General features: G+C 43.0%; 1 protein-coding gene across 4 annotated transcripts; it reads left to right on the top strand.

Annotated features, from left to right (window-relative positions):
• The first annotated feature begins 1,840 nt into the window (after window positions 1-1,840).
• On the top strand, window positions 1,841-18,752 carry LOC113414481 (matrix metalloproteinase-17-like). Of its 4 annotated transcripts, XM_087969709.1 has the most exons (12): window positions 2,677-2,760; window positions 2,839-2,911; window positions 5,829-6,066; window positions 6,849-6,981; window positions 7,638-7,815; window positions 8,452-8,735; window positions 10,008-10,184; window positions 11,196-11,286; window positions 12,410-12,492; window positions 13,578-13,730; window positions 14,973-15,227; window positions 17,953-18,752. In XM_087969709.1, exons 2-12 carry the CDS (start codon window positions 2,850-2,852, stop codon window positions 18,243-18,245), a joined length of 1,947 nt encoding a protein of 648 aa, XP_087825835.1. In that variant the 5' UTR covers window positions 2,677-2,760; window positions 2,839-2,849; the 3' UTR covers window positions 18,246-18,752. The 4 variants fall into 4 exon arrangements, with proteins under 4 accessions (XP_087825838.1, XP_087825837.1, XP_087825835.1 ...); XM_087969712.1 differs by lacking the exons at window positions 2,677-2,760; window positions 2,839-2,911 and adding an exon at window positions 1,841-2,068; XM_087969711.1 differs by lacking the exon at window positions 2,839-2,911 and having other exon boundaries at window positions 2,608-2,760.

Below are 18,752 nucleotides of genomic sequence, written 5' to 3'. Positions count from 1 at the left end.
AAAATGGGGCAAAATTCACTTAACAACTGTTTTGCTTAGCAACAGAATTTTTGAGCTCAATGGTGACCATAAGTTAAGGAGTATCTGTATTTTTATCCTGCCTTTATTACTTTGTAAGTAGCTCAAAGTTGATAAAGTTTCTTTATAAGTTACTCAATAGAATATCTCCCACGTTGTGCCCAGAACTAGAGAAGGTTCTACTAGGAGTAAACGCCATGTTCAGTTCCTCCACCATCTGCCTGCTCTGAGGGTGGCTTTATTCCTCCGCCCCCTCCACCCACCCACCCCACTGCAGAGAGAGAGGGCTGAGAAATAGGAGCCTCACAGTCTGTGTAACCATGGACACCACCTCAAGTCTAGCTGGTCACAGCCATCTCCCAACAGATTAATGGCCTCATTGTCAACCAGCATTGTTCTGCTTGGAGCTTACAGAGGCCCCGGTTGACCCCATCACCCAAAATAGCCATTCTGGACTCATCGCTTCCTAAAGGGGATGCATCCCAGTAAAGTCTCTCCAGGGCCCAATTGCCTCTGCTTGGAGGTTAATGGGCGTAGCCTTTAGCTGAAAGGAATGAAAGGACAAGCAAGATCCTTCATGATAAAGGCTGATTATCAAGTTGCAGGTTGAAAACAAGGAGGCATCTAACTATTGTGGAAAAGCAGACAGAAATTTGCTTAGTGTTTCAGACCAGATAAGGAAGAAAAGGAGATTTAGGCAGCCGGTGAAGTTCAGATGATCTGGGTGGATGGAAAGAATTGTAGATAGAAAACCCAGTTGAGTTTAGAACCAGAAAGGTACAGGTTGAAGACCATTTTGAAAATGTAAAACTGGATGCACACAAATGCATGTGATCTCCAGCCCCATTGATTTCCAGTTCTTGAGAACCATGAATGTCCTAGGCCCACCCATCCTTTCATCTATAGAGATTCTCAGTCATTCTCAGTCCAGGTCATGGAATTAAAATATGAAGCGGCTTGAACACATTACCTGGATAATATTAAGTTTCTATTGTTATAGTATCACCTTAAAGAAATGTTCTTATTTGAAAAAAGAATGGGTGTTCCAAAGATGCTTTTTCAAGAGGCAACTGGATTTTGTTTTCCCTTGAAGACATTTCACTTCTTATAAAAGAAGCTTCTTCAGAATGGACGATGTTTCTTGGATGAGAAGCAGAACTAATATTATCCAGATAATGTGTTCAAGCCACTTCGTATTTTAATTACAGAAACTGAACACTCTCTGCTTTTTCAATTTTGAATGCCAAAGAATTGAGAATGGCTTTACGGAAGATCTTTTCTTGGTAGTTTCCTCCAAATCTATCGTTTTAAACCAATCAACAGCTTCACTGTGGTTGGGCCTCTTCTCATTCCCGTGGCTGTTGTTTTATTTACTTAAATGCGATGTAAAATTCTCTCCCCTCAACCTAACATCCTCCAGAGGCTTTAAGGGACTACATAGCCATAAGGCTGAGAATTCATAACTCAAGACCACCGTGTTGGGGACAGCAGAAGGAGAATATTTTGCTAGTTTTCCATTCAGTTGGCAAACTTAAAAAAAAAGCTGGATGCATTTGAGAGTCAAAGGCTTTTCCTGTGACACCAGCTAAATCATAAAGCACTTTGCAGGAGGTGGGGGTTTAAACTGCCCTCCTTTTCTTAGGGAGGATGGTCTCCTCTCCCAGTTTTTTTTTAATCTGACAGAAAAGGTTAGTACACTGCATTATTCTCTCCTTCAGGATCCACTTCCTAATTTCGGTCACATTTTTCTTCCAGTGTCCAAGAAGACAGGAATGTACCTTATGAGAATGCATAGAAAAACAACAAGCAAAGAACAAAATAAAACTATTTTTAAAATCCTGTCCTTGCTCCCTATGGCCAATTGCAGGAGATGCAATGGGGTTGGGAGGAGGTCTTGGGGACCTAATCCTCTGCTCCCCACTGCTGCAGGCAACTCCTCCCTCCCGGGACTCGCCCTCCTGCTCCCCTCTGTGCTGCCCCTCCCTGATGGGTGGAAGAGACCAAGTCCTCGATCAGATGGATGCCTTTGGGGAGCCGAGTCTTGCGTCAGGTAAGTTGAATGCAGCAGGGGTCTAGCACAAGGTGTGGAGGGGTGTCTACGGCTGGGGATGGCACCAGTGTTGTGATCGAACAAAGGGGCTCCGAGTGAGTTGCCAAATGCTCAGGTGAGCTGTTGGGAAAAGAAAAGCCAGGTGGGTTTGGAAAGAGGGAAGTGGAGGGCTGGTTCTCTGAAGAGATCCAAGAGGTGAGAGGGGATGTAAGTCTGAGTGTGTTGTACAAAATCACAAGTCCTTAAGTGCATGTGCTGCACATTCAGTGAGAAAGAAAAAGAAGGGAAGGGAAAGGGAAGGAAGAAAGGAAGGAAGGAAGGAAGGCAGATTTGTGAGTTGAGGGAAAGGGGATAAGAAACATGGTCAGCAGCCAGAGGAATAGTGAAGAGTAAAGCAAAAACCTTTGCAAGTTGCTTGTTAAATTGGGCAAAAACAGATTAGAGGAATTGCACCCCCAACAGTCCCGGCACAGCAGGGTGGGGTGTGGGTTCGTTTAGTCCTCTGGGAAAGACCAGTTCTTCAAAGGACGCCTCCCACTCCTAAAGAGATTCGCTCACTGGTCTCCGCTCCCCTCCCTTCCCCTCCCTCCCCTCCTGCCCCACCCCAGTCTCCTTCCAAGGAAAAGTAGAAGTGGAGCAAAGCTGCTCTTGGGGATCCTTCAGGACTTGCTCTTTGGGGGACATTTGGACAGGTAAGTAGGAGCCCCCCCTACTTCTTCAAAGGCAAAAATGGGAGAACATCACCTTCCCACCTTCCTTGTAATTTCCAGCCTTCCTAGAAATGAGAGAGGCACTTCAGAAACCAGAGAGAAGGGGACAAGGGGAACGGAGTCTTGTTGAAATGTAAGCAAAATGGTCTTTTTTTAAAAAAAAGCTCATTTGTACATTTTTTTAAAAAAGCAAACTAGATAATTTCTGTCTGCTTGTTGGGTTAAACCAAAAGGAGACGTGCCGTATATCATTTTGTGCCTTAGCGTGATTGCAAAATGTATGGACTTGGAAAGTCAGAATGACAGTGACAGGCATTAAAGACTGATACTGGTTTGAGGGATGCCGGCGGGGTCTCTTCCCCTGGAAGGTAGCCGGACCGACATCCCTGAGCCTCTTTAACACAGCAGCCTCTCTAGCAAACAGCAATACAAGAGCACAGATGGGATGTTTGGGCACAGTTGATGAATGAGGTGTTCCAATCACTAAAGTGACAGTTTTAATGCAAGTCTCCTTTTTTGTCGTAGAAAATTGAGGATGTGGAGCCTGTATATTTTACAAAGAATTGGCTCTCAGAGATTGTTTCCCAGAGGGCAGGAATGGCACTGAATTTAAATCTATAGTACCTCTGATGCCTACAACAGAGTTATAGAATTCCTGTCTTTGTAAACTTCATTCTCCTTTCCTTTCCTCTCCTCTCCGCTCTTCCCTTTCCCTTTTTCCTTCCCTTCCCTTCCCTTCCTTCCTCCCCTTTCTCTTCCCTCCACAAAGCCACGGTACATAGCTCTTCCCCTTCTCCCTCCCCCCCCCACAACAAAATCCCTATAAAGCAGGGATATCCATGGTGGGGAGGGACAGATCACAAAAGATTCAAGATACCACCTGACTTCCGGTTTGAAGGGCTTTGGCAACAGACAGAAATCCGTGATCATGCACGGTTTCTGTCAGGGCTCGCCGCTGGAGCGCCCCGAGCCGGCTGGTTTCGGGGCTAAGCCACCCTGTAGAGGTGGTGAAGAGTGGGGAGACCGCCAGCAGGGTCGAGGAGAGCCGCATCTCTCCTCCTCAGCTGGCCATTACTCCCTTTCCCGAAGGTGGTTGCAGCGATGGTCAGAAATGGCCACCACAAAGAAGAACTCGACCGGAAAAGAATGTGCAGGAGGAAGATAAGTGAAAGTTTTGGCTGACCGGGTTAAATTGTAAAAGCAACAACTAAGGTACCCTGGAATTTAAACTTACAAAAAAATAACATCTCTCCCAAAGAAGAGTCGGAAGCAGTGAAGGAAAGTGAAAAGGGAAAGGCTTGGCTTTTTTTCCCTTCTCTCTCCTTCCCTATACTGACAACTAAGAGACTTAAATAAGAAATTGGAAAAATCCGCTTTGACATCAATAGGCAATTAAGCTGAAAATAAAACAAAATGCCAAAGGGATAATAAAGATTTCTGGACATTAAAATTTTTCTTTTTCATAAGCAGGAAGGGAGAGAAAAAGAATAAGGGCAGGATCTGGAAGAGGGAGGAGACTGCCTGGAATTAAAAAGAATCTACAGTAAAAGATTCAAGATGCCACCTGCAAGATTCAACCCCACCCTTTTCTACATGCTCCTGAAAGAGATGAGCTTCTAATGCACAAGCTGGGCATCTCACTCCCACCCAACCCCCTACCCCATAGACATTCCTGCTGTAAGTTAGCCATCCATCTATCAAAAGTTGGTCTAAAGAGATGGCTCTCTAGGTCTCACAGAATTATTTCAGCTATTATGACTGAGACCTGCCTATTAGTAGACTAATTGAACCTACAGTGAGTCGCTATCTTCCCCAATACCTATTTTTATTTGAAAAGTAGTAATAATTTCTAAGGCAGATCATTTGTTGTCATGATTCAGGCTAGACACCAAGAGACCATGAGTTCTATTCCTGCCTTGGGCAGAAAGTCCAGCTGGCTGACTTTGGGCCAGCTACCCTCTTTCAACCCTGGGAAGAAGGCAAGGGCAAGTCCTTTCTGAAAAAAATTGTACTGAGTGGATGAGCAAGTATTTTCTCGTCTGTAGTAACTGGCTACTTTACTCCCTGTTTCTTCTGGGTTCAACTGAGCTGGGAACGACAATAACTGGCAAAATAGGACATGATGAGTGACTGACAGATTGGATTCAGAGACATACTCTGTAAAAAGTAGAAAAAGAGGTAGCTGGATATTCTCTGGAGAAACTTCAGTATTGAGGCTTTGTTCTTGATCATAATTAAATGGTTTCTAGCACATATTTCACAGATAGTAGAAAGTGTGGAAGATGGATGTTGCTAAAGTTGAAGCTGAGTATTTGTGTTTTCTGGCGGCAATGTTTTCACTCAAAAGGTGCCAACAATCCTTATGCTGGATAGTATGTCATGCATTGGCTGACTGGTAAAGCAAATGTCCGAGTAAATGGCCTTGCACTTCAGCCATTTTTCTTTCTTTCAGATTATCTGTTTCCTGTAATTTGCTTTGCTGACAAGGATTTCTCTGCCACTCTAGTCATAGGAAATCAACTGGAAAGAACTTAAATGTGCTCATATTGAGAGAGCTTGTTGAAGTTCTGCAGAAGGGTTTGCAGAATGGGGTCAACAAAGTCAAAATGGTGGATAGTGATTGACCCAAAGTCACCCAGCCATCTTGGATGCCTAAGGTGGGACTAAAACTCACCGTCTCCTGGTTTCTAGGGAATCGCCTTAACCCCTGCATCGCTGGCTTGCTGCCTCTGCTGAGCTGAATCCCTTAGATAAAATAGAAGAAGTGAATGTTAGTGGGGATGAGTTTCAAGAAAGATCTTGCTAGGAAGAAGATCTAATCAAACTTCATATATTTGTCAAATGATTAGTTAGGAAGGTTCTCACTTATTTTTGCCATTTCCTCAGTGGCTAGTGATATGATAGAAGTTTTGGATCAAATATAAAATAATACCAATTTATGGAACCTTCCTTGATCTCATTCTGTATCTGGAGTTTGTTTTCCCCCCAGATAAAATAAACCAGCTTAGCTGGGTTGCAGAAAAAAAGGAATCTTTTTTTTTTTTGTCCAGAATTGGAAGAAGTGGTGAACTCACCAAAACAGTGAGTAGCACCTGGATGGAGGCTGGAAAAGTCTGTTTTCCTAAGAAATATCACAGACGGCCTCAGCAGCAGCACCTGGAGGAAAAGCAAAGGACGAAGTCACCTGCCGTCTTTCTACACTGGCTTCTCTTCTGTCTGCTGCTGCCATCTTTCTCCACCTGCCTCAGTCCTGCTCCCATGCCCACCCCTGAGAGCGGAGAAGTCATCGTAAGTCAAACCTGAAGCGACTCAAACCTAAGGGACTGAAAACTGGGGAGCTGTAACATCTAAGAGGGGGTTTCCCAACCGTGGCAACTTTAAGATGTGTGGAGTTCAACTCCCAGCATTCCCCACCCAGCTGCAGGGGTTGAAGTCCATACATTTTTAAGTTGTCAAGGTGCTCCTACAAAGGGAGAAAGCCAAGCCAGTTCTGTGCTGCATCTCTTCTCCAGCTGGTTTGAGGACATTGATTAAACTAGTGTTTCTCAACCTCAGCAACTTTAAATATGGACTTCAACTCCCAGAATTCCCTAAACGACAGACTTTCTAGGGAATTCTGGAAACTGAAGTCCATCTCTCTTAAAGTTGCTGAGATTAAGAATCACCAAGTTAGAGAGTTGGCTTTCATGAAAAGTAGTGAGATTTTTCTTCCCTGAGAGCATCTTAAAAACAAATTAAAAGCTCAGTTGTTTAATAAAGTTAAATGCATTTCACAAATTAAATGGAAACTCTAAGAAATGAAAAATCAGCAACTTGGTACAGACAAGCATTCCAAAAATCTGGCTGAATCTTTCAGGGCTTTGACAAAATGCAGAATCTGCAATTTTGTAGCTAGGTATTTGAGAATTGGCCCCATTGAATTTAGTGGTTTTTCTTCTGCATAGGCAAAGAAGCAATATACAACAGGAACAAATTAGTTTAGAGAGGCCCAGTTTAAGGAATTTATAATTCTCAGGAGGAAAGGTAAGGACTATAGTACCTCATGTTTTCTATTGATCCTCTTTGTTTAGGAGTGGTTAATCCATTATGGATACCTTCCACCAGCAGATCCTACTACAGGCCAACTACAAACCTGGGAAGCTGTGACAACAGCCCTTCGTGTGATGCAACGTTTTGCTGGCATTGCAGAAACTGGGATTCTAGGTATAATAAAACTGAGAGATGCTAGTATCTTGCTTGTTCTCCCTGGGGAGCCATGGTTTCGCAATGGATATTTCTCTCAACCCATAAATGAGAGAGGACAGTCCAACTGTCTGAACTTCAATGAAAGATGCTACCGTAGCATTCTTGAGAGACCCAGGCATTTCTTGAATATCTTCAGTGAAGAAGAGTATGGAATTTATGCTTCTAGACAAAATTACAACAGTTTGTTTTCCAAAGTGGATTCTAAAATGAAATAAAATGAGGGAAACTATCGAGAAAAAATTATCTGCATTATTCTGTTAGGAAATATATATCTTTGCTAGCTGTGACTACATGGGGTGTAGTATTAATGTCTCAGCTAGGACTAGGGTTCATGTTTCACATACTGCTTTAATTTTCAGATTTATTATTAATTAAATTTATATGCCACCCATCTCATGATAGGAGGCGACTCTGCAGAATCAGTTCATTTCAGGTCAAAAGACCCTTTGATGCCATCAGAGATTTAGGTTTAAGCCATTCTGCTAGTAAAACTGGCCCCAGAATTGCCTGTTTCCAAGAAATTGAGGCAAAGCCAGTTGAAAGACACAGGGCAAGGACCGAACGTTTAAATTTTTCTGGGGTTTTTCTCTCTCTCTTCCCTTGAATTCTTGCAGATAATGCCACACTGAGTCTGATCCGGATGCCTCGCTGTGCCTTGCCTGATATTACCCCCAACTTCCCCTCAGAGCTTTCTTTAAAAGAGCGTGCAAGGAAGAAGAGGTGGCAAAGGAGAAGAAGTCTGGAGAGGCGCAGTGCTGGTTCAGTTTGGACCAAAAGAAACATCTCCTGGAAGTAGGTATCCACATGTAGGCTTAATGCAATGTTTCTCAACCTTGACAACTTTAAGAAGGGTGGACTCCAACTCCCAGCATTCTGCAGTCAGCATACTGGAGTTGAAGTCCCATCTTAAAGTTGCCAAGGTTGAGAAACACTAACTTGGTAGGAAATTAGATTGAGAAAAGAATTGTACCTTGTACAAACACCGTCATTCAGTGCCAGCGTTCAGAAAACTAGGCGAACATGGAAATGGAGAGCTTCTGGTTTATTGTGGTTAGATGAACCTAGCAATGGAGTCTGCCAGCTAAGTGAACCTGGGCATTGTGTTAAGCCATTATAAAGTCTATTTGTTTTGGAGGTAGTCTGTTATGTGAAGCCAGGAATTGTGTTTCATTAAACCTGGTTTAGGATCCAATCCAATATTTTGACTACACCACCAGAGTGGCACAGCATGATTAAAAGGTTTTTGAGGAAACCAGTTTTCCGCATTTGCAGAATGCCCTTCACCATAAATGAAGCAAATGTCCTAGGTTAACACTACATCCTCAGTCCCCCCAAAAACTAAATTTCAAGCAAGCCAAATTTAGTATGCTTTAGGAAAGCAAATGATATTCTTGTTGCTTTCACCTGCACATTTTATTTTTCCCATAGGGTGAAGAGCTACCCCCGAAGAGCTCGTCTTAGCCGAGAGACGATGCGAGTATTGATCTATTATGCCCTAAAGGTTTGGAGTGAAGCTATACCATTAACCTTTCATGAGGTTGGCGGCCACACTGCTGACATCTCTGTGGAGTTCCTCCAGCTGGATCACCATGACAGTTATCCTTTTGATGGACCTGGTGGGATGGTGGCACATGCTTTCTTTCCCAGAGACCCCCAGAGGGCTGGCACTGTCCATTTTGATGGGGATGAAGAATGGACTTTCCGCTCACCAGGTGATTTGATTTTCAGGAGTAGTGGAGTAGTTAAGAACTGTAAACCTGTTCAGATGTTTCCCTGGAAGGCTCACATTGGATGCAGAATGGGGCCATGCATAGAATCCTGCCCTTGTCTTCTCTTGTTACCCCACTTTTACCTAAAGGTCTGAAGGTCAACTATACTTCCCTTGAATGTGAGTACACCCTCTGAGTGACCTGAAGGCTGCATGTACTTTTCTTCCCCCATGCTGACCTCTCTATGGGTTCAAGTGAATGCCCAAAAGGAGCTACAATGAACCTGAGGAGAAGGAGGCTTTGCTAAAGTTGTGACATAGAAGTAGGGCAACCATCAAACAAAAAAAACACCACAGTAAATATACATTCCCTAATGCATTTTATGAAGTGGTTCTTCTATCACAGGGATTTTTCATTGTTTTGTCAAACTTCCCAAGTAGGGCCCCTAACGTCTACCTCAACCAAGAAATAATTTTCCCCCCTCTGATCATGATCATGGGTTTATTCCCATTATTTCATCTTTTTACAGCACTCTAAGACTTTCACCATAACCAAGAAGAATTTGTCCTTCTGATTTCATGTGGGGAAGATTTGGTGGAAGCCAGTATTGGAAAAATAAAAATAAAATAATTCTGCTAGTCTGGCCCATTTGAGTTTTCCTCCATCCACTAAGCAGGCTGGGATGTTGCCCTGTATCCAAAGATTCACTCTATGATGCAACCTGGTCCCATTATCTAGGATGGAGACCTAGATTCAACTTTTAGGGCAAATCCAGTTCTCTGCTCTGGGGTACCTAATGGCTAAAGTTTGAGAATTGTAGGAGAGGAATGTCTATGGAGATTCTCAGTCATCCAGGTCAAAGTTGCCTCAAAGTGCTTTTTCAACTAGAATTTCTTTGTTTTTCCTTGAAGACGTTTTGCTTCTCATCCAAGAAGTTTCTTCAGCTTCTTGGGTGAGCATCCAAGAACTGAAGAAGTTTCTTGGATGAGAAGTGAAATGATTTCAAGGAAAAACAAAGGAAGGAGATGAACCATTTTAAGAGGAGGCAGCCATTATCCATAGGTACTTTTCCTTCTAATCTAGACTGAGCATTGATCACAGCTCTCAAGATGCCATAAAGATTCAACAGTGTGGATACATTACTTTATAGGAGATTACTGGACAGGATGATATTTTTGCTGTCTTTTTGATTCTGTTCTGTGCATTTGTGATTCATTCTCTCACTTTGTAGACTCAGTCCAGATCATTCAACCAGTGATTTTTACTGTTTGACAGATGACTTTGGCACCGACCTTTTTGCTGTAGCCATTCATGAGTTTGGGCACAGTCTTGGCTTAGCACATTCATCTTCCAGACACTCAATCATGCACCCATATTACCAGGGACCAGTAGGAGACCCATTGCAATACCAGTTGCACATAGAGGATCATGCTGAAATCCAGAAGCTTTACGGTAAGTGCAACAATATGGGATCATAAATAAACATTGCTGGGGGTGGTGGAGGGTGGTCAAGCTATTCTCCAAAACACCTGAAGGCAGAACAAGAAGCAATGGATGGAAACTAATCAAGGAGAGAACCAACCTAGAACTAAGGACAAATTTCCTAACAATAATTAACCAGTGGAATTTTTGCCTCCAGAAGTTGCAGGTGCTTCAACACTGGAGGCTTTTAAGAAGAGATTGGACAACCATTTGTCTGAAATAATACAGATTCTCCTCCTTGAGCAGGGGGTTGGACTAGAAATCTCTAAGGTCCCTTTCAAATCTGACATTCTGTCTTCTGAGTTAAGACCTTGCCTGAGTCCTTTGGATCAGCCAAACTTTCTCAACTTGGTCCAGTAGATGCAATGGACTTCAATTCCTATTAATATCCACCAGCAACAGGCTTGACATCTAAGAGCTATGATAAAGACCAGATAAAGGAGATGTACTGCAATTAAAATCTTTAAAAAAATCTTACAATAGCTAACTCTGAAGATATTGGTTTGCGTGTCCAACCCATTCTTTAATCTGTAGAGGTGAAATAGTGAATAAGAACTGTGTGGTTCTTTCCCCCCTACTTTTAATTTAAATTCATTATTTTAATATCCTTGATTCATATAATAATTATTTATGTAGTAATATAATGAATAATATTCATACTCATTATCAGGATTGTTTGTAAGGTCAATCAGTCAAGCTCCCATATTTTCTGTAGAATCAAACATTCAAACAGACAGTGGCTCATCACTATATGCAAATGTGCCACTATCAGTTCTGAAATAGGTCCAGCCCAACTTTTAGTGATGGACTGTGTGTTTGTGTGTGTATGTGGGCGGCAGTTCAATAGCCTTCAGTCTAATTTGCATTGGCCTTCTTTTCTACATTTGTCTGGACTCTCTATTCCCATTTTCTGCAATGTATGCTACCAACATTCTTCATTTCTCTTCATACATTTTTTTGTTTCTCTCCTTTTTTAACCAGGGAATAAAGTTTTTCATTCTACAGAGAAGCAGGACGTAACCACTCCATTGCCAGGCCTTCTCTCCTTATCACAGAATTTCCCTCCACTCAGGTTAGAAGACAGTCTTTATATTGTTCATTTGTGAAGGGTAAATCAAGGTATATTTTTGATAGCCTCTGCGCGGATCTATTGGATGATCCCAGCTTTGGCACCTCTGCAGCATTAGGTAAAAGATTCTATAGAAAGATGCATCATGACCATGATCTGTTGAACAAACAACAATTATCTGGTTTTAGACAGCACACTAAGTCCTAAATCAGTCATAATTTAGAAACCACAATATATGCGCCATTTCCCTGTATCTCAGATATTTTACAATTCTGTGACTGTATGCACTAACATTACAATTCTTTGCCTCAAATTTGTTTTACTACAGTTAATTTTAGGCTAATTTGCAGAGATTAAAAGGTAACAATAAAGTCCTTATTTATAAATAACACTTCTTATCATTGTTAATATAGTCAGTAATTTGAGTCTTTGTCTGATAAAGCAGTTTATATTTAAGCAAATGCCACTTTCTTATGCAACGATAGCATAATATTAGATTAAAATTTAAGGCTGAAGAAATCAGGTTATAATCCCAATTTAGCCATGGAGTTCACAAAGGCATTTATAAACTGGACATAGGACCCTATTTTGATTTTGATATTTCTTCTTAATAAGACAAGGTGTAAGTAAGGTATTCTGACTACCGAAAGAGGATTTTGTTTTTCCATCCATGATGACAAATAAACTAGGAAATCCAGCACTAAACATATTTTCTCATTTTGTTCAAAAATGTGGTCAAAACCTGGTTAATAATACCAGAGTAAGCCTGGCTATTAAATCATGGTCTGAAGCTGTTGAACCCAAAGTGCTTTGAATAAAAGAGGGAACTAGTCAAATTCAGGTGAGATATAGAAATAACTTCTGCCACTCAGCCTGATTCAGTATTGGAGTAAGGACATGATGTGTGGGAATGTGCTTTTCATGTATTCTGCCCTGGTTTTATCCAGAGGGAGATTTAATGGATATGCTCAAAATCTACTTCATAAAAAGACAATACACATTGCTACATTGGGGTAGAATGTACATATTTTCACACCTCCTTTTCCATCTCAAATGAAACCAAGGCAGCTTTTAGGAGCCCCACTGGCTGAGTTGTTGTTTTTTTCCCCCAATATCCTTGTTCCAGACTAGGAAAAGGATTTCCTGACCGATGTACCTCCAACATCGATGCTGTTGCTCAGATCCGAGGAGAAACGTTCTTTTTCAAAGGTTAGTTACCTTGAAGACAAAGCAGTCCGCTCAGGGTGCACAAAAGAGGCCGGAGTGCTGTTCTGTTGGGGGGCTATTGGGCACACAGTCAAGAGACCCAGATTCAGAGTCAGACTCCTCTTTTTTAATTGGGTAGAAATTCCAGTATTAACAGGCAGGGCAAAACCCTCCATATCATACATACTTTTTTACAAACTTCAATCTTGTCTTCGCTTACCTGCCTTTTTTTAAAAGAAGCCCCAAACATTCTGTCTTTCTAGTTCCTTTGATCATTATTTTTTAATTCTTCCTTATCCTTTTTGAATGCCTTCAATAGGCTCATGTTCATTCATGTCACGCCCCAAAACACCTGCCAGGAAAGAGAGTCACCTTTGAGATGGAAAATGTCATGCCCTTGTCGGAATCTGGCTCTGAGGGGGAGGCTGAGCAGCTGATGGGGAGTGGGAGTGTGGCTCCATTGGCTGTGGAAGAAACTGGAGAAGGGCACAGTCCTTCTGTGCAAAGCAGGGGAGAAGTAGAGCAAGGCAGAGGGAATTTGGAGAAAGATCCAGGCCCACCCTTTCTTCATCCTAGGGCACACAGGGAGGAACGGAGAAGGGAGTAATGTGAGTTGCGTGGCTTACAGGGGAGGAAAGGGCCCTGATTCTCTTCATTAGCTGCAGCTGAGAACACAGTGTTTAAAAAGGGAGTTTGCACACAGCAACTTGTTGGAAGCAAATTGTGAGCTATCTTTTAGTGTCAAGGCTTATCTGGGTTCCTGGTGTCTTCCCAATTGTGTGTGTTTTGTTGGCTTTTGAAGTCTGCAATTCCTTATCCTGCCCTGTCCAGTTAGTTGCTGCAGCGTGGTTTGTGTGGATTTTTATTTATAGTTTATTTGTACTTTGTTTTCGGACTGAATTTCCTCCACTTAAAGACTGTTCTTGGGAGAGTTTTTTCTCCAGCCAAAGGTAGCTGGACACTGGGGGCAAAGTTGGAGTTACTAAAGGGACTCCTCTTACTTATGTGACTGTGTTGCCTTTGTGCCATGCCCCGTGTCCTCACAGAAACTAATCTTTTTCTTTTTTCTATTCCTGCACTGGTGGCAGATCAGTACTTCTGGCGCTTGTCCCAAAGCCGCCATCTCACTTCTCCCCAACCAGTTCTGACCACTCGTTTCTGGCGAGGACTTCCTTCTGCCCTCCACAAAGTGGATGCTGTTTATGAGAGACCTACAGATCATCGCATCCTCTTCTTCAGTGGTGAGAAGATCACAAGTGAAAAGTGAGCTGGACAAAGGCAGAAGGACATCCTGCTCCAGTAAAATGTGACGTGCTTTTGAGCCAATAGCCATGGCAGATGTACGGAGTGCAGGACCAAGCACAGAAGAAGCGGTCTTATTTAATTACTTTAAAGCAATTAGTGTGATTTCCAGACACAAAATACACACCCATCCTCTTTATAATCAACTGCAGGCCCAGACAAAAACCTGCAGAATAAGAAGTGATTTGTTGTTTCATCTCACATGCAAGTAGTCCTTGACTTACCATTGGTGGCTTAGTGGCCTTTTGAAATTAGGAGAGATGGTTTCCCCAAAAACAGTTAGTAATAATCCATCTGTTTGCAGTGTCCTGTAATCATGTGGCCCCGATTTGCAATATGTTTTGTGAGAAACTGGGGTTTACTTTTGATTTCAGGCAAAAAAAAAAAAAATTCTATAGCGAACAATGGACTTGCTTTATAACTGCTGCATTCATTTAACAACTGCCACAAAAAAGGTCATAAAATTGGGCACATCTGCTTAAGGACCATCATGCAGGCTCAATTGTGGTTGTAAGTCAAAGACTAACTGTACTCTGCCCAGCAACCTTTGACTAAAGCCTGGTCAATCAGCACCACTGAGAAGTCCACCAATAAGGGGCTCCAGTGCTGCTGCCCCCCCTTTCAAATCCTTATAAAAATGAAAATCTTTGTATCAGTGGGAGGTGAGGAGTACCATATACCCTTGAATTGGCACTGCCCACCAGCAAATTACCAGGACCATCTTCCAATTCATCACCTCAATTTCAACTATTTGCTGCTCCAAACCAAAAGATTTAACCGCTCCCTCAACCCTCCAGATGCTGTCTACCTGTCCCATCTCATTTGAGACAAATGAGCATATTTCCGTACTGTTTCTCCAGAAACAGGACTTCAGCCCACCAGGTAATGCAGAGACTTCTGAGAGGCGAAGGCCATACTGCCAAAAAGCATCAATCTTGGGAACAATTCTAGAGATGAAGATGCTAGGCTGATGATTTGCTTTTGTGACGTGCTTGTTATCTCCCTCTCATTTTTGTTCTTTAAAATAAATCGGGTGAGGCCAGGAGCCTGGTGGCACTAAGGGAGATGATTTCAAGTTTCCATTTCATGGGGCAGGTAATCATGAATTAATGGTTTCAATAACAAGTTATTTCTGTTTTTCACACCATCCTCTTTCTCTCTCTGTCCTTTTCTTACTCAAGGACCTCTCTACTGGGTGTTCAAGGACAATGGTGTGGAGGAGGGTTATCCTCGGCCAATCACGGACTTTGGTTTGCCCCAAGGGGGCATCAGTGGTGCTTTCTCCTGGCCTTCAGACCAGAAAACCTATTTCTTCAAGGGTGACCTTCACTGGTGCTATGATGAGACCACAAGACACATAGAGGAAGCCTCCCCACTCCTCCAGGAATCCTGGAAGCAGTTTTCCTCTGTTGACTCTGTCTTGAGTGAAAGTGATGGTGAGTTGGGCTGTGGCCCCCAAGCTGAACTTAGGCTGACTTAGATGTTTCATTGCATGTTGTTCTGAGCACCTGGGAATTCTGGAATGCCACCAGGCTCTCCAATCTACCCTGTCCTTTCAAGAAGTGCAGGACAGGCAGGTCTTTTGCACAAAAGGCACTCCTCCAAGGAACATCCCATTAAATAAAAGGCCCTGATTTGCAGATAGGGGTGAAACATGATTTATCATCAGCGGTTGGTGGATACATTTGGAAGCATATTTTGAGCATCACCACAATGCAATTTGGGTGCTGGTGTGGCCAGTGCTAAAGCACCCATTTAATAGAATAGAATAGAATTCTTTTATTGGCCAAGTGTGATTGGACACACAAGGAATTTGTCTTGGTGCAAATGCTCTCAGTGTACATAAAAGAAAAGATACATTCGTCAAGAGTCAAGAATCATCAGGTACAATACTTAATGATAGTCATAGGGTACAATAAGCAATCAAATCATATGAGGAAACAGTCAATAAAAATCATTAGGATACAAGCGACAGAGTTACAGTCATGCAGTCACAAGTGGGAGGGGAGGGGCGATAAGGAGTGATGAGAAGATTAACAGTAGTTGTAGTGCAGACTTTGTAAATAGTTGGACAGTGTTGAGGGAATTATTTGTTTAGCAGAGTGATGGCGTTCAGCAAAAAACCTGTCCTTGTGTCTAGTTGTTCTAGTGTGCAGTGCCCTATAGCAGGAGTCCCCAACCGCCGGTCCACGGACCGATACCGGTCCACGGAACAAGTCTTACCGGGCCGCTGGTTGCTGGGCGCCGCCATCTTTTTGGTAAAAAGTGCTTCCGGTGAGCTTTTCCGGGTAGAAAGCTCACCGGAAGCACTTTTCATCAAAAAGATGGCGGCTCGCATCGCTTCGGTGAGCTTTTCCGGGTAGAAAGCCATTTCTACCCGAAAAAGCTCACCGAGCGCTACGCCGCCATCTTTTGACGAAAAAGTGCTTCCGGTGAAGTCACCGGAAGCACTTTTTCGTCAAAAGATGGCGGCGCTGTCAGTTGATGCCGGTATACCGGGCGCGGCATAAAAAAGGTTGGGGATCACTGCCCTATAGCATCGTTTTGAGGGAAGGAGTTGAAACAGTTCATGTCCAGGATGTGAGGGGTCTGTAACAGAAGGCCAGGAAGGACACCTAGGAAGCAAGCCGTGGCAAACCACTTCTGAAAACCTTTGCCGAAAAAACTCTAGTGGTTTCTCCAGCCCATCTCTGATAATCAGAGTTTGAATAGCGGCTGGTAAAAAAAAAAAAGGTTAAGGGGTCCCCTTCTTTTTGCCAAACCTTTCTAGATGCTTCTTTATGGAGTTACTGCTACAGGTCGTCCTTGACTTTCAACCACCATTGGGACCAGAATTTCCATGGCTAAGCAAGGTGGTTTTTCAGTGAGTCACACTGGGTTTTACAATCTTTTTTTTTTGTCATGGTTGTTATGTGACTCACGTGGTCATTAAGTGAACGCAGCTTCCCCCAATAACTTTGCTTGTTGGACGCCCTCTGGGCAGGTCACAAATGGCAATCTCATAGCCCTGCAAATCATTGTAAATACATGCTGGTTGTCAAGCACCTGGATTTTGATCACACGACCAAGGGGATGCTGGGACAGTTGTATGGGCCAGGGCCCGTTGTGAGTCACCTTCTTCAGTGGCATTGTAACTTCAAACAATCACTAAATGAATGGCTGCAAGCAGAAGGCTACCTGGTAGGGATGCACCTGAATTTAGAACACCAGCTTGTCCACTAAATCTAACCTTGCTTCTGGCTACCAGTTTTTTCCTAGTCATCACTTTATTCCAGGAGGCAGAAGCTGCTTCATATTGTCCAAGGATGGACAATAGTCAGAATAACGCCCTCCGTTCCATTTTAGTCTCACTTTTCTCCCTGTCTGCTAATGCTCAGCTAACAACCTTCCGTGGCCACCAGTGGTGGGATTCAAATTTGTTTACTACCGGTTCTGTGGGCGTGGCTTGGTGGGCTTGGCAAGGGAAGGATACTGTAAAATCTCCAGTCAGAGGTGGGATTTGCAGGTTTTCCAAACTACTCAAAATTTCCACTACCAGTTCTCCAGAACTGGTCAGAATCTACTGAAGACCACGTCTGGTGGCCACTGAATGTGCTCGGTTCTTGTTCGGACTATAGCATTCTCAGCTGGAATATTGGACATTGAAGCAACCACATTTCTATTTCTGATGCAATACAAGTAATCCTAGTCTTACAACAGTTCATTTAGTGACCGTTAGAAGTTACAAGGGCACTAAAAAGTTTTTTACATCTACAACCTTTGTAGCATGTCCATGGTCATGTGATGAAAATTCAGACGCTAGGCAACTGACTCATTTTTATGATGGCTGCAGAGTCCTGGGGTCATATTTTGTGACCTTCTAAGCAGCATAGTCAATGGGGAAACCAGATTCACTTAACAACTGTGTCACTAACTTAACAACTGCAGTGATTCACTTTAACCTCTGTGGCAAGAAAGGTCGCAAAAGGGGGGCAAACTTCACTTAACAACTGTCCCACTTAGCAACAAATGTTGGGATCTACTATGGTCGTAAGTTGAGGACTACCTGTATCACTTCTGCTCCAAACCATCCCGTACTGTGTATTATTCCAGGGACATTTCTTGGTCTTCTGCAACTTTGCGTCAATCTATTGCTGCTGTCACTTCTCTGTCCTTCTGCAGGAACGGTGTATGTTTTTAAGGGCCAACAGTATTGGAAGTTTGACCAGGAGACCCTGCAACTCCAAGCAGGATACCCTCGTTCCATTGCCACCGATTGGCTGGATTGCACCGTCGAAGCTCTCCGGATAATGCCTACTAGCCCTTCACTGGGAGTGAATCTTCCACCCAACTTCCGAGGCCCTCAGCTGAAAATTGAGGAACGTGTATGTTTTTGTGCTGCTTTTTGTGCCATTTCTTCCACTTTGCTCAGTGTTTTGCCCTGGGCTCTCCTGACACTGCAAGCACTTGCCTAGCACGGGTGAGGAATATTGACCTGGGATTGCGCTATGTGTTTCTCTCTGAGCACGAGTGGAGGCACTATCTCAGATGATCACACTGGACATCTGTGGCCAGACAAAAAGAGAGTGCTCCTGAGGAAACTGAAAGTGACAAGCCCTTGAGATATGCAGGCTGAGGTTGCCCACCCTTCAGGGAGTGCACTTTGCTAGAACAGGACGGTATCAAAGTCCTAACATATGGAGCAATAGGAACATGTGCTTCAAATTGCAATGTCTGTATAAAATTATGAAGGACTTGGGAGGTGGACACTAAGTTATCAGAATGTCCAACCACAAGGCAAAAGAGCTTTAGTAGACTCTAGGAAATGGAAAATATGGAGCTCTTTTTTTTATAGAAGGAACCAAAGATATCTGCTCCCTAATTGGTCAGTTTTTTTTTACGCTGTAAAAGTTCGCCCTGAGCAAAAGATGATCTGATTTGCTGTTTTGGAAAGGAAGCAGTGAGTCTTTCCTCCCCCATTT

Source organism: Notechis scutatus, chromosome 7, assembly GCF_049901735.1.
Source record: "Notechis scutatus isolate UNSWTSFEM ecotype Mainland chromosome 7, rNotScu1.2, whole genome shotgun sequence".
NCBI classification, from domain to species: Eukaryota; Metazoa; Chordata; class Lepidosauria; order Squamata; family Elapidae; genus Notechis; species Notechis scutatus.
The sequence above is the reverse complement of the archived record's forward strand: the minus strand, read 5'-3'. Positions and strand labels throughout refer to the sequence as shown.

Coding starts and splice junctions, on each gene's coding strand:
- LOC113414481 (XM_087969712.1), top strand. CDS start 1,872: ATGGCCAATTGCAGGAGATGCAATGGGGTTGGGAGGAGGTCTTGGGGA. Junction 6,067..6,848: donor CTGAGAGCGGAGAAGTCATC/GTAAGTCAAACC, acceptor CTCTTTGTTTAG/GAGTGGTTAATCCATTATGG. Junction 8,736..10,007: donor ATGGACTTTCCGCTCACCAG/GTGATTTGATTT, acceptor ACTGTTTGACAG/ATGACTTTGGCACCGACCTT.